Here is a 13,751-nt window from a genome sequence, read left to right on the forward strand (position 1 = left end):
ACCAACATAAAACTGAATTATTTATTTACTTTTACATACCTCATTAACTCCACTACCAACATAAAACTGAATTATTTATTTACTTTTACATACCTCATTAACTCCACTACCAACATAGAACTATGAATTATTTATTTATACACCTTTTACCATCCTACTTCTTGTATACTATACCACCTTTAATTATTTATTTATATGCACTTTACCATCTCCACTAATTCCCTATTTATTTATCTGTTTGTTTCAATGTAAAACGTACGAGTATATGTCCCATTTTTAAATTGCTGTTGGGGGCTGTCTGTGTATATGTTCTCCATGAGAGTACTTACTTGCATCTTTGTTTTTGTTTATTAAGTTGAGGATGTTGAAAATGGAACAAAAATTGTGCAAATTCCTGTGTGTGACAAGATGAGATTAAAATGAGCAGCTTCCTCGAAATAGCATATGGTGGTAACAACTGGTTTGTTTGGATTTTTGTGCATGGGAATAGTGAGACACTAACCCGACGAAGGTAGGCGTAACACCTGTGACCAATTGGGTGGTACGAGTTGTGTCATTAAACAGTGTAAAGTCCTGCCTTGGACTTGATTCAACGACGACGTTAACGCCTGAGAATCGAGACAACATGGAGGACCTGGAAATACTGGGAGGTGAAATCAAAGCCATTTTTACTCAGTTCAGCAAAGACGCAGAAATTGATAAAGGTAAACGATTCCTTGTTTGTGACGTCCACCTTTAGTGAGTTTTATGATGAGTGTACTGTCTGGGTGTGTGTGTGTATGTGTGTGTGTGTGTGTGTGTGTGTGTGTGTGTGTGTCTGTGTGTTTGTGTGTGTGTCAGTATGTGTGTGTGTGTGTGTGTATGTGTGTGTGTTTGTGGATGTGAATGTGTGTGTTTGTGTTTGTTTGTGTGTGTATGTGTGTTTGTTTGTGTGTGTATGCTTGTCGGTATCAGTTTATGTGTGCGTATGTGTTTGCGTGTGTTCGTCCGTTTGTGTGTGTCACAGGTTGTTATCTCCATATGCGCGTTTCAGAAGATGGAACGAAGCCCTCTCAGATCTCAAAGTATCCCCCATCGTGTGTGTGTGTGTGTGTGTGTGTGTGTGTGTGTGTGTGTGTGTGTGTGTGTGTGTGTGTGTGTGTGTGTGAGTGCGTGTAAGTTGCTGTTTTTGGCTGCTTTCTCCACACATGGGCGGGTTTCAGAAGATAGAACGGAGACCTACCAGGTTTCAAAGTATCGAACTCGTGTGTGTGTGTGTGTGTGTGTCCGTGTCCATCCACCGAGGCCATGATGCACGACATGACTCATTACAATACTTATTTTCAGTAATTTCATAACTATTTGGTATTCAAAAGAGATCCATCTATGTTGACAATGTTCCTCACGCAGACAAATTTTGATTCAGATCATCCTATATTCATTCCATGTATTCAAATAAATTCTGCTTAATTAATCAGCTATTTATTTATATATCTTGTTTAATACTCCATTGTTAACGAGCCTCAGAGGTGTAATTGTTAAATCTCCTATTTTGCTCGATAAGCAGGTCAAACCCTGGCTGAATCCACACCAAAGACTTTTAAAATGGTTAAAAAACCACCTTTAGAGGCCATTTTTTCCCCACAAGCGGGGGTTGGCCTTTTTCGGGGACCGTGGTTGTTGTTGTTTTTCCGTCCCCTTTTTGAAGCAATGTTTTACGGCCGGATGCCCTTCCTGCCGCCAACCCTTTTTGCCGCCTTTTACGACACACAGGGAATTACCAGTGAACTGGTACTCAATTAGCCGACCTCGGAAGGATGACAGGCTGAGTCAACCCCCCTGGCGTTAATTCAGCGATCGACCGGGATTCGAACCCAAGATCCTAAGCCGGCACCCTAGCCGCTAGCCCAACACCAGGGATTTAAAAATGGTTGATATTCAGCATTTAAAAAATGTTAGAGCAAGGACTAACCAAGCACAAGTTAGTAATAATAGGGTAAGAGTGGAGGCTTCCATGGGTCCAATGGCCTCCTCCTTTGATGTTCCTCATTTTGAACTCTTATTTATTACTTGCAAAATCGAAGATTTTTCAAGTATATTGGTCGGTTGCGTCTGTTGTTACTAGTCGTTGCAAGTATGTTGATCACTCCGGTTTGTGTGTGTGTTTGTTTGTTTGTTTGTGTGTGTGTTTGTTTGTGTGTGTGTTTGTTTGTTTGTGTGTGTGTGTGTTTGTTTGTTTGTGTGTGTGTGTTTGTTTGTTTGTGTGTGTGTTTGTTTGTTTGTGTGTGTGTTTGTTTGTGTGTGTTTGTTTGTGTGTGTGTTTGTCTGTCCGCTCACTTATACTTGCCTACGGGTCACAATTTTAAACCGATCTTCACGAAACTTTACCAAATGGTGGAGTTCGTGGTCCGACAAAATCCTGTACATTTTTGGGGTCAAAAGGTCAACATAGGCCAAAGGTCAACCACTTCTTTCAAATTTCTACAATGCTCAATTTTCATCCGATTGACTTGAAATTTGAATAAGATATACACATCTGCAAACTGAATTCAACCACCAACTATTTTTGAGATCAGCATAGGCCAAAAGAGCAACAAAAGCCAAAAGTGAACAACAATTTCAAATTTTTTAAATCCTCAATTTTCATACGATTCAATTGAAATTTGAATGGGATATACACATCAGTTAACTGAATTCATCCAACAACTATTTTTGAGATCAGCATAGGCCAAAAGGTCAACATAGGCCCAAGGTCAACTGCTTTTTCAAATTTCTAAAAGCCTCAATTTTCATACGATTGACTTGAAATTTGAATCGGATTTTCATATCAACCAACTGAATTCAACCACCAACTATTTTTGAGGTTGAAAGGATTCTCTACTGAGTGCCATTCCACTTTGTTCTGTTTTGCCAAGTGACGCTCAATGAGTGATTTTTCATTCTGTTTGTTTGTTACTGGCTAAATTTTTTTTTTTTTTTGCAAGTATGTTGATCACTCCGGTTTGAGTGTTTGTGTGTTTGTTTGTCCGCTCACTTATACTTGCCTACAGGTCACAGTTTTTAACCGATGTTCACGAAACTTCACCGAATGGTAGAGTTTGTGGTCCGACAAATTCCTATATATTTTCGAGGTCAAAAGGTCAAAAGGTCAACGTAGGCGAAAGGTCAACCACTTTTTTCAAATTTCTATAATCCTCAATTTACATCCGGTTGACTTATATTTGAATAGGATTTACATATCGGATAACTGAATTCAACCACTATTTTTGAGACCAGCGTAGGCCAAAAGGTCAACATAGGCCAAAGGTCAACCACTTTTTTAGAATTTTTTAAATACTCAATTTTAATCCGATTGACTTCAAAATTGAATAGGATTTTCATTTCACCTAACTCAATTCAACCACCAACTATTATTGAGATCAGCATAGGCCAAAGGGACAACATAGGCCAAAGGTCAACAACAATTTCAGATTTCTAAAATCCTCAATTTTCATCCGATTCACTTTACATTTGAAAAGGATTTTCATATCAGCATACTGAACCCAGCCACCAACTATTTTTTGAGGTCAACATAGGCCAGATTTATAAGATTGTCAATTTTAAACCGATTCACTTAAACTTTGAAGATGACTTGCATGTCAAGTCACTGAATTCAACCAATAATCATTTTTGAGGTTAAAAGGTTGCTCTACTGATTGCCAATTCTACTTGGTTATGTTTTGCCAAGTGTCGCTCTATGAGTGATTTTTCATTTGTCTGTTTGTCACCGGCCTAAAGGTTACAATTCTAAACTGATCGTCATGGTACTTCACCAAGTTGTAGAGGTCATCCCAATTGAGAAGCCTATTGATTTTGGAGGTCAATTTTCTAAAATCGCCATTTTTCATCCGATTGACTTGAAAATGTAACAGTATTGGCATATCGAGTCACTAAATAGGGAAACCAAATATTTTTAGGTCATAAGGTCAAAGTTCAATTCAAGGTCAAACTTCCAAAATCATCAATTTTCATCTGAAAAACCGTCAATTTTCATCCGATTGACTTGAAAATAGAACAGCATTTGCACATTGAGTCACTAAATAGGGAAACTAACTATTTTTGAGGTCAAAAGGTCAAAGGTCAACTCAAGGTCAACCTTACAAAATCATCATTTTTCATCTGAAAAATCGTCACTTTTCTTCCTGTTGACCCGAGCTTTGATCAAGATTGTCAATTTTAATCTTGATGAAATGGACAATTTGCTGTATCAATGGAATTTCTTTATTGGGGGTGCGGGGCGGATTTTGCAAATATTCGGCTCCGCATGACGTCTTCTTGTTTATATTGTTGTCTTGCCCATCACAGAGATTGAGCGCGTTTGTGCGGCTTTGGTCGAGGCTGAATGGAGTCCTTCTGAAGTTATTCATCAGGAAGACATCCCTGCGAGCTGCTCTGGGGTTTTCTGCATTGGCCGTGTCATGGAGAACGAGGACGAGGAGACCGAGATCGTGTATGTGGTGGTGATGCGTGCACCGTTGTACCTGCGTTCGGCCGTGCGGTCCATGTTTGACCCCATGAAGGGAAACTCCGAGCTTCGCCAACTCCTGTACGCCACCGCAAACAGTGACCTGTACCTGAAGTGGGTCGAGTCCGAATCACACCTGGTGCACATGTACGTCGGTGCGCATACCACAACGGTAGTGTCAAAGTACAACTTTCACATCCACCAACCAGCACAAGGTGTACCACAAACAATGATGCACTGTGCACGTAGTGCAGCCTATCATTGAGTAAAATGCACATCTGGCGGAGGTATGCTCTCTGCCGAGTGCTATTCTAATTTGTAGCTGTAATGCATGAGCTGTGTGCTCTGTGTGCTCTGTGTGCATGAGCATGACTCGTGTGCGAGCGTGTAGTTTAAATGTATGAGCTTGCTCGAGCAATGTTTCAGCTGATTGCTGTAGAGTGAGTTTGTAGGTGTGATGTTCAAACTTGGAGCGAGAGCATGTGGTTGTGTGAGGTTTAAATGTAAGACCGCATAGTTTGAATGTGCGAGTGTGTCGTTTAAATGTGTGAGGGTGTAGTTTGAATGTGCAAGCGTGTAGTTTGAATGTGCGAGCGCGCAGTTCAAATGAGCGAGCGCGCAGTTTGAATGTGCGAGCGTGCAGTTTAAATGTATGAGCGTGTAGTTTAAATGTGTGAGCACGTAGTTTGAATGTGCGAGCGCGCGGTTTAAATGTGCGAGCATGTAGTTTGAATGTGTGAGCGCATAGTTTGAATGTGCGAGCGCGTGGTTTAAATGTGCGAGTATGTAGTTTGAATGTGTGAGCGCGTAGTTTGAATGTGTAAGCGCATATTTTGAATGTGTGAGTGCATAGGTTGAAAGTGCAAACACGTAGTTTGGATGTGGGAGCTCGCAGTTTAAATGTGTGAGCGCATAATTTGAATGTGCAAGAACGCAGTTTGACTGTGCGAGCGCGCAGTTTGAATGTGCGAGTGCGCAGTTTGAATGTGCGAGCGCACAGTTTGAATGTGCGAGCGCACAGTTTGAATGTGCGAGTGCAAAGTTTGAATGTGCGAACGCGCAGTTTGAATGTGCGAGCGCGCAGTTTGAATGTACAAGAGCGCAGTTTAAATGTGTGAGCGCACAATTTGAATGTGCGAGCGCGCAGTTTGAATGTGCAAGAGCGCCGTTTAAATGTGTGAGCGCACAATTTGACTGTGCGAGCGCGCAGTTTGAATGTGCGAGTGCGCAGTTTGAATGTGCGAGTGCGCAGTTTGAATGTGCGAGCACGCAGTCTGAATATGCGAGCGCGCAGTCTGAATGTGCGAGCGCGCATTTTGAATGTACGGGGGCGTAGTTTGAATGTGTGAGCGCGTAGTTTGAATGTGCAAGCATGTAGTTTGAATGTGCGAGCCTGTAGTTTGAATGTGTGAGCGCATATTTTGAATGTTGAGCCCGTAGTTTGAAGGTGCGAGTGCATAGTTTGAATGTGCAAGCGCATAGTGTGAATGTTGAGCGCGCAGTTTGAATGTGCGAGCGCGTGGTTTGAATGTGTGAGCACGTGGTTTGAATGTGCGAGCGCATGGTTTGAATGTGCGAGTGCATAGTTTGAATGTGCGAACGTGCAGTTTGAATGTGCGAGCGCGCAGTTCGAATGTGCGAGCGTGCAGTTTGAATGTGTGAGCGTGCCATTTGAATGTACGAGCGCACAGTTTGAATGTGTGAGCGCGTAGTTTGAATGTGCGAGCGTGCAGTTTGAATGTGCGAGCGTCAAATTTGAATGTGCGAGCGCGTAGTTTGAATGTGCGTGCGCGTAGTTTAAATGTGCAGGCGCGTAGTTTGAATGTGCGAGCACGTGGTTTGAATGTGCGAGTGTGTAGTTTAAATGTGCGAGTGTGTAGTTTAAATGTGTGAGCACGCAGTTTAAATGTGCGAGCGCATATTTTGAATGTTGAGCCCGTAGTTTGAAGGTGCGAGTGCATAGTTTGAATGTGCAAGCGCATAGTGTGAATGTTGAGCGCGCAGTTTGAATGTGCGAGCGCGTGGTTTGAATGTGTGAGCGCGTGGTTTGAATGTGCGAGCGCATGGTTTGAATGTGCGAGTGCATAGTTTGAATGTGCGAACGCGCAGTTTGAATGTGCGAGCGCGCAGTTTGAATGTGCAAGTGTGCAGTTTGAATGTGCGAGCGTGCAGTTTGAATGTGCGAGCACGCAGTTTGAATGTGTGAGCGTGCCATTTGAATGTACGAGCGCACAGTTTGAATGTGCGAGCACACAGTTTGAATGTGTGAGCGCGTAGTTTGAATGTGCGAGCGTGCAGTTTGAATGTGCGAGCGTCAAATTTGAATGTGCGAGCGCGTAGTTTGAATGTGCGTGCGCGTAGTTTAAATGTGCTAGCACATAGTTTGAATGTGCAAGCGCACAGTTTGAATGTGCAAGCGCACAGTTTGAATGTGCGAGCGGGCAGTTTGAATGTGCGAGCGCGTAGTTTGAATGTGCGAGCACGCAGTTTGAATGTGCGAGCGCATGGTTTGAATGTGCGAGCGCATGGTTTGAATGTACGAGCGCAAAGTTTGAATGTGCTAGCGCAGTTTGAATGTGCGAGCGTGCAGTTTGAATGTGCGAGCGCACAGTTTGACTGTGGGAGCATGCAGTTTGACTGTGGGAGCGTGCAGTTTGACTGTGGGAGCGTGCAGTTTGAATGTGGGAGCGCGCAGTTTGAATGTGTGAGCGTGCACCGATGACGTTTAATATACTGGTGTGTCGTTGGAATATGTGCTCGTGTAGTTTTAATGTACGAGTGTGTAGTTGGAATATGTGTGCGTGTAGTTTTAATATACGAGTGTGTAGTTGGAACATGTTCTCGTGTAGATTTAATATACGAGTGTGTTGTTGGAATATGTGCGCGTGTAGTTTTAATATACGAGTGTGTAGTTGGAATATGTGCGCGTGTAGTTTTAATTTACGAGTGTGTAGTTTGAATATGTGCGCGTGTAGGTTTAATATACGATTGTGTAGTTGGAATATGTGCGCGTGTAGTTTTAATATACGAGTGTGTCGTTGGAATATGTGCTCGTGTAGTTTTAATTTACAAGTGTGTAGTTTGAATGTGTGCGCGTGTAGTTTTAATATACGATTGTGTCGTTGGAATATGTGCGCGTGTAGTTTTAATTTACGTGTGTGTAGTTTGAATGTGTGCGCGTGTAGTTTTAATATACGAGTGTGTAGTTGGAATATGTGCTCGTGTAGCTTTAATTTACGAGTGTGTAGTTTGAATGTGTGTGCGTGCAGTTTTAATATACGAGTGTGTAGTTGGAATATGTGCTTGTGTAGTTTTAATATACGAGTGTGTAGTTGGAATATGTGCGCGTGTAGTTTTAATATACGAGTGTGTAGTTGGAATATGTGCTCGTGTAGTTTTAATTTACGAGTGTGTAGTTTGAATGTGTGCGCGTGTAGTTTTAATATACGATTGTGTAGTTGGAATATGTGCGCGTGTAGTTTTAATATACGATTGTGTAGTTGGAATATGTGCGCGTGTAGTTTTAATATACGAGTGTGTAGTTTGAATGTGTGCGCGTGTAGTTTTAATGTACAAGTGTGTATGTCGCATTGAAATAGATCATGTCTGATGTTTCGTAACACATCCTATGGCCGATAGCACATTGTTGCATGGTATACACTGGACAACTTTGTCCAACATGACATCAAACATATTTTGCACAACAAATTTACAACACCTGGCAAAGGGCGGATGAGCTCCCGTAAGGAGCCAACGGTCATCAAGGAAGGAGATTGTGTTTCCTAAAAAAACACCCATCCGGTTTGGACCAGTTCAAGTCATAAAAAAAGACTTAAAATGGTTCGTGGTGCCCTTCCTTGCTTGAAAAGGATAAAGCATGGACAATCCCCATTGGTTGGCATCGATGGGGAGGAGGAAATTCCTCTTGAGGAAATGCCCCGCTGAGTGCAGTGAGAAAAGCGGCGCCATTGTCATGACGTCGCTGGTAACCTTAGTATCCCAGGAAGTGACGGCAGTGGCGGCACCTCACTCAAGCTCAGTGGTTGTGTGTGTGTGTGTGTGTGTGTGTGTGTGTGTGTGTGTGTGTGTGTGTGTGTGTGTGTGTGTGTGTGTGTCAGCTCTATTACGAGCCTTTGCCGAGGTATTAAAACAAAATTAAAATTCTGTTGGAGTTTGAAAGTCCAAGGTAGTCAGGGCCCTTAGGGATATTTTGGTTCAAATTCTTCCAAAAGCATCAAATTTGGCGCAGATGTTGCCCATGCCATACTCTTTCGATTTTTGATGGGCGCGAAGGGCGGTATGATCCGGGGACCATACCGGTCCATCCCGCCATGTCACCTGACCTATGACGTCATAATTAGGATATGCATCCAATCACATGGCGTACTATAAGTGGTCAAAGTTCAAAATGAATCGATCGAAAAATGAAGGCAGGGATCCATTTTTAAGGTTTTCATAAAATCCAATATGGCCACCAGGTCACATGACCTATGACGTCATATTTATGACATGTATACAATCATGTATACATGAACCCGGATCATGATCGCACAAAAATTAAACACAAGGATATGGCATGCAGTTCATAAAACATCAAAATCCGTACCTTTGTAATTGGACTGATGAACTGCATATGCCTGAAAATTAGGAAATAGACATGTAAATATTTCCTCTAATTGTCAAAAATAAGGTCAGAGTTCGATTACCCAACCCAGAAACATAAAATGGTGAACCTCGCGTAAATCTTGACAAAAAAACTCAAAAACCGACATGTTTGACTCAAAAATGACCTTTAAGATGACCTTGAGGGTTGACCTTGACCTCGAATCATCAAAATAACATCATAATTGGATTCATCGACCTCGAAAACCCCTGAAAAGTGGTATCATACCCTTTTGGTTATTTAACTGATTTTCCTCTAATCCGGGTGGCGACCATTTAGTATTTCGCCAATATGGGGCCCCCCGGGGGGGGGGGGGGCGGGCGCCCGTCAAAAATCGAAAGAGTATGGCATGGGCAACATCTGGGCCAAATTTGGTGCTTTTGGAAGAATTTGAACCAAACGGCCCCAAAATATCCCTGAGGGCCCTGACTAAGGCCACCTTCAGTTTTTTTTGTGAATACTGGAATGCACTGGTAAACTCACTTCCTTGACTCTAATGTTGTTCTTCTCCAACCAGTTTCTAGAAAAAAAAAAATTTAATCAGACTTAATTTAAAATTTTTAAAATTACGGTTATGGTGCTTCTCCCTTGACATTAACCAATATTTTCCTTTGCCAGGATGAAACCAGAAGCTTGTCGTTCAAAGATGGAAGAGTACATCAATTATGAGCCATTATTTGAAGAAGATCCTAAATTTCCATGCAATATTCAGTAAGGAAATTTTGGGGCCAATTATTTTTTAATAATCGGCTTTCTCAGTCATGGCCTAAACCAGGCAACTCGCTTGTTTTCATGGATACTGGTTTTACTCTTCCTGAATACAGGTGTATGTACTCCATGACTTCTCTGTTGTGTAATTCTTTTGGATGAATTAACATTTTACTTCTAAGTTCTGATTACTCTTGGGATTGAAATCGCAAATTTTTCTGCAGTGATAAAACCTCATGCAGAGATTTGTACTTCTGATTACCTGAGAGACAAATATGTTGGTGTGTCAGAGGGGTCCGTTAACGCAGATGTCTATGAGCCAGGGGTGTAAGACCCCCGCAAATTCCGAAACGTTTTAAAAATAGTTTAATGCGCTCACTTAATCCCGAGATTCCCCAAGGATCAACCAAACGAGGCCAAACCAGTCGGGTTTAGGTCCGGTCCGTTGTTGCGCAGGTCTGGTGGGTGGTGACGAGAAGAGACGGCCAAAGAAAGGAGAGGAATGCTGCTTCTCTAAAGGTCCAACAAATGCCGCGCTCAGCAGGGACGCCCATGGCCCTCGTATACTTTGGGACCACCTTCTTGCATGGCAGGTTTCTATCATTGGCCGTTCGTGGCTGTGGGTGTGCCATGTTCCGGGCAATCCCGCCCCACCGGGTGGCCACAATAAAAAAAAAAGTCTTGCGTCCCCCTCTCCAAGGCTCTGCAGCCGATCACACCAAAATGGCTTGTGGTTTGCCGGCCAAACAGTCCATGCTGTTCCTTCCTAAAGCGCAATGCACCTTGCCTGGCTCGAAAACAGGAGGTTTTACACAACAAATGTACTCTATACTGGCTTAAGGTTAACACAATGCCTCCGCAATGTACATGATGACTTACCTATGGTAATGGGACACACACTCCTATCAGAGTGCTATCGCTTTCCAAGCCGGCTGTTCCTGATGAACCGTTTATTGGAGTGCTTGCTTGAGTGCTTAAGCCACTTGGCGAGCGCTCCACATGCTGATTTGTTTTATATATTGGAAGTTTAAAGTCATTAACAATATACAATACGGTGATGTTTAAATGTGAGTGAGAATAATTCGAAATTTTCAAAATGTTTCGTTTCCCTCATTTTAAGCGGAGGTTCAAACCGAAAATCGAAGCGGAGGTGATTTTTATGTAAGCTCACGCCATTTATGGGCAGCTGACTTCCAAGCAGATGGAAGATGACTTCGGATGAATGAATGAATCAGTGAATAAAGCAGAATGTTTGTGAAGTACATTGTCTTTTGAGTAAAATCATCAGCAAAGCAAAGGGTTATTATGCCTGTATTAAAATAAGGAAAAGTTAAGAAAATGGGTGAGGTCTAGTTTGGAGAGGGTGAGTGAGGAGGGGCTTTGAGAGGATGGGGAGAGGAGGAGCTAGGAGAGGGTGGGGTGAGAAGCCTGGAGAGGGTGGGTGAGGAGGAGCTTGGAGAGGGTGGGTTGAGGAGAAGCTTGGAGAGGTTGATGTGAGGGAGAAGAAAGACAGAGACAAGAGGGAAAGGGCCAGCCAATGGGAACCGATCGGCACTCGAACCATGACCTCGCTGCCATGACAAATCTGAGCAGCAGGGAAGAATAGGGAAGATGTGCCCCCCCCCCACATGATTTGGGGGGTACAACCACCGCAAAGAGGCGTCCCCAATACTTGTCCCTCAGGCAAGTATTAAACAATGGTAGCAACCATTAGCAATGAGGTTACGCGTCAAATAAAGGTCACGATTGGGCTGCAAGGGTGTCGGGGACATTATCTCTCATCACAAGTGAAGCCATCGCCGGGAGAAACGATATATGAGGCCTAAACAAGATACAAGTTATAAAAAATCAATATGCAGTTCACATATAATCTGATGGTTAGAAAAATGGAATACATAATTCATGTGTTACATCTCATTTAAGCACGTGTTGCGGCCTAACTAGCGGCCTACCTAGAGGCTTAGTAAATCGAGTCGGCTCAGATCCATTAGTCCTTGTGGGACGCAATGAGCATAGAATGCCTTACGGATGTCGGGTTTCCTCCACATTTCTTTCAGTTTAGTGTTAAACAACATCAGTGACAGTTAAAAAAAAGGTAAACATATTGTTACAGATCGCGGTTTAAGATGTTAGTTACCGAGCGGTTTGGTATTGCCGCGACCTAACAGGATCCCCGACTCACCCGATTCCACCCAAACGTTGGCCGGGTCGCACCACAGCTAGTCAATAGGGAAAAGACAAAGGCGACGAATGCAAAGAGGAAAAAGAAGGCAAAGAGAGGTTTGGAAATACGACTGAATTTATTTACTATTTACACACATAAGCAAAAAGGAGCAATCAAGTTTATTTACAACACATAAGACGCAGGTCACACAGTGCAAATACTAGCTTATCTACAGACTTAACTTATTCCCAGGACAGAACAAACAAAACAAACTCACGTATACAAGAAGGGTGGAAAGGCAGGAGGTGGATGGATGGAGGGAGAGGGAGGTCCAAGGGGGTCCCGCAGCACAACCGGCGCGTTTAGCAGCCGCCGTTCAGGCCCCACGCTGCTGTTTTGGCTGCTGTGGACGTCGCGTGCTTTGCCAGGCCTCGTCGGACGCGTCTGGTCCAAACCCTCCACTCGTTCTTGGTCCACTCACTCTTTACCACCGACTCCTCACCGCAACCAACGCAACCAACTGACCACCACCACCGACTCCTCACCGCAACCAACGCAACCAACTGACCACCGACTCCACTGACTGACTCCTCACGACTCTCTTGGCGACCAACTCAAAGTGCATCTCTCCTCTGTAAAAACGCATCTCTCTCTGGACACGCCCTGCCTTGGGTTATATAGGCCCCCGCCCCTCAACCTTTTCGAACCTCCCCGATCGCTCTTCCTCCGCCCTCTCTAGCCAAACCCCTGGCTCATGGTTGGTCGAGTGGGGCTGGCTCACTCCTCCCCTCTATGACGAGGTGGAGACACGCCTTTCTTCCCCGACTCGAGCCTCGTGGTCAATGGCGGTTATTGGAGGGGAGGTAATATGGGCAATCGAGGCTCGGCAATGACGAGAGGGGATGTAATATGAAATGGAGATTTTGGGGATGGGAAGGAAAGGGGATCTATTCTCTTTCACTGGTGCAATGGAGTATTTCAATTAACTAGGGCATGCCCGTACTATATATAAGCTAGGACGTGCCCGTACGTTCCTTGCCAAAAAAAAAAAAAAAAAAAAAATTTGTGTAGGGGTGTGTGTGTGTAAACATCCTAGGGCGTGCCCGTACGTGGGTGCAAAAAAACATGCGTGCAAACAACAACAACAAAAAAAAAACTTTGAAACCACGTGGCAGTAACGACCACAGAACCCCCCTCCCTCTATTTACATGAATGGTTTGGTCCATTCGCAACGACCACAGAACCCCCCCCTCTATTTACATGAATGGTTTGGTCCATTCGCAAAGCCAAAGCGAACGACCACAGAACCCCCCCCCTCTATTTACATGAATGGTTTGGTCCATTCGCAAAGCCAAAGCGAACGACCACAGAACACCCCCCCCCCCCCTCTATTTACATGAATGGTTTGGTCCATTCGCAAAGCCAAAGCGAACGGCGAACGGCTAAATCGCCATAGCTCGGTAAGTACTTGTCCGATTAATTTCAAACCTTGAAAAGGCACATCCTCGGGTCCCCAGCAATATACCTGGCAAGTTTCAAGTATATCGGACCGGTAGTTGTCGAGAAACAGCGGTCACAGACAAACAAACAAACGTACAAACGTACAAACGTACAAACAAACACACAGAGATTACTGGAATTATAGATAGATGGAAGACACAGCCTTACGCTAATACACATAATAAGGATATAACTGTCAAAAAAAAGATATATCGTGTCCTGCATGTATGTTT

At 43.5% G+C, this 13,751-nt stretch overlaps 1 protein-coding gene across 2 annotated transcripts; it reads left to right on the plus strand.

Annotated features, from left to right (window-relative positions):
• Nucleotides 1-531: 531 nt before the first annotated feature.
• On the plus strand, nucleotides 532-11,113 carry LOC144888522 (uncharacterized). Of its 2 annotated transcripts, none has more exons than XM_078766845.1 (3): nucleotides 532-704; nucleotides 4,324-4,770; nucleotides 9,765-11,113. In XM_078766845.1, the coding sequence occupies exons 1-2, from the start codon at nucleotides 626-628 to the stop codon at nucleotides 4,746-4,748; spliced, it is 504 nt and encodes a 167-aa protein (XP_078622971.1). In that variant the 5' UTR covers nucleotides 532-625; the 3' UTR covers nucleotides 4,749-4,770; nucleotides 9,765-11,113. The 2 variants fall into 2 exon arrangements, with proteins under 2 accessions (XP_078622971.1, XP_078623010.1); XM_078766884.1 differs by having other exon boundaries at nucleotides 542-704; nucleotides 4,324-4,630.
• The last annotated feature ends 2,638 nt before the right edge of the window (nucleotides 11,114-13,751 follow it).

The sequence above is a fragment of the Myxine glutinosa genome, chromosome 1, assembly GCF_964187855.1.
Source record: "Myxine glutinosa chromosome 1, kmMyxGlut1.1, whole genome shotgun sequence".
NCBI classification, from domain to species: domain Eukaryota; kingdom Metazoa; phylum Chordata; class Myxini; order Myxiniformes; family Myxinidae; genus Myxine; species Myxine glutinosa.

What these genes read in the sequence shown, in the direction of transcription:
- LOC144888522 (XM_078766845.1), top strand. Translation starts at nt 626, where the DNA reads ATGGAGGACCTGGAAATACTGGGAGGTGAAATCAAAGCCATTTTTACT. An exon ending in AGACGCAGAAATTGATAAAG is followed by an intron (nt 705 to 4,323) that starts GTAAACGATTCC and finishes TGCCCATCACAG; the next exon opens with AGATTGAGCGCGTTTGTGCG.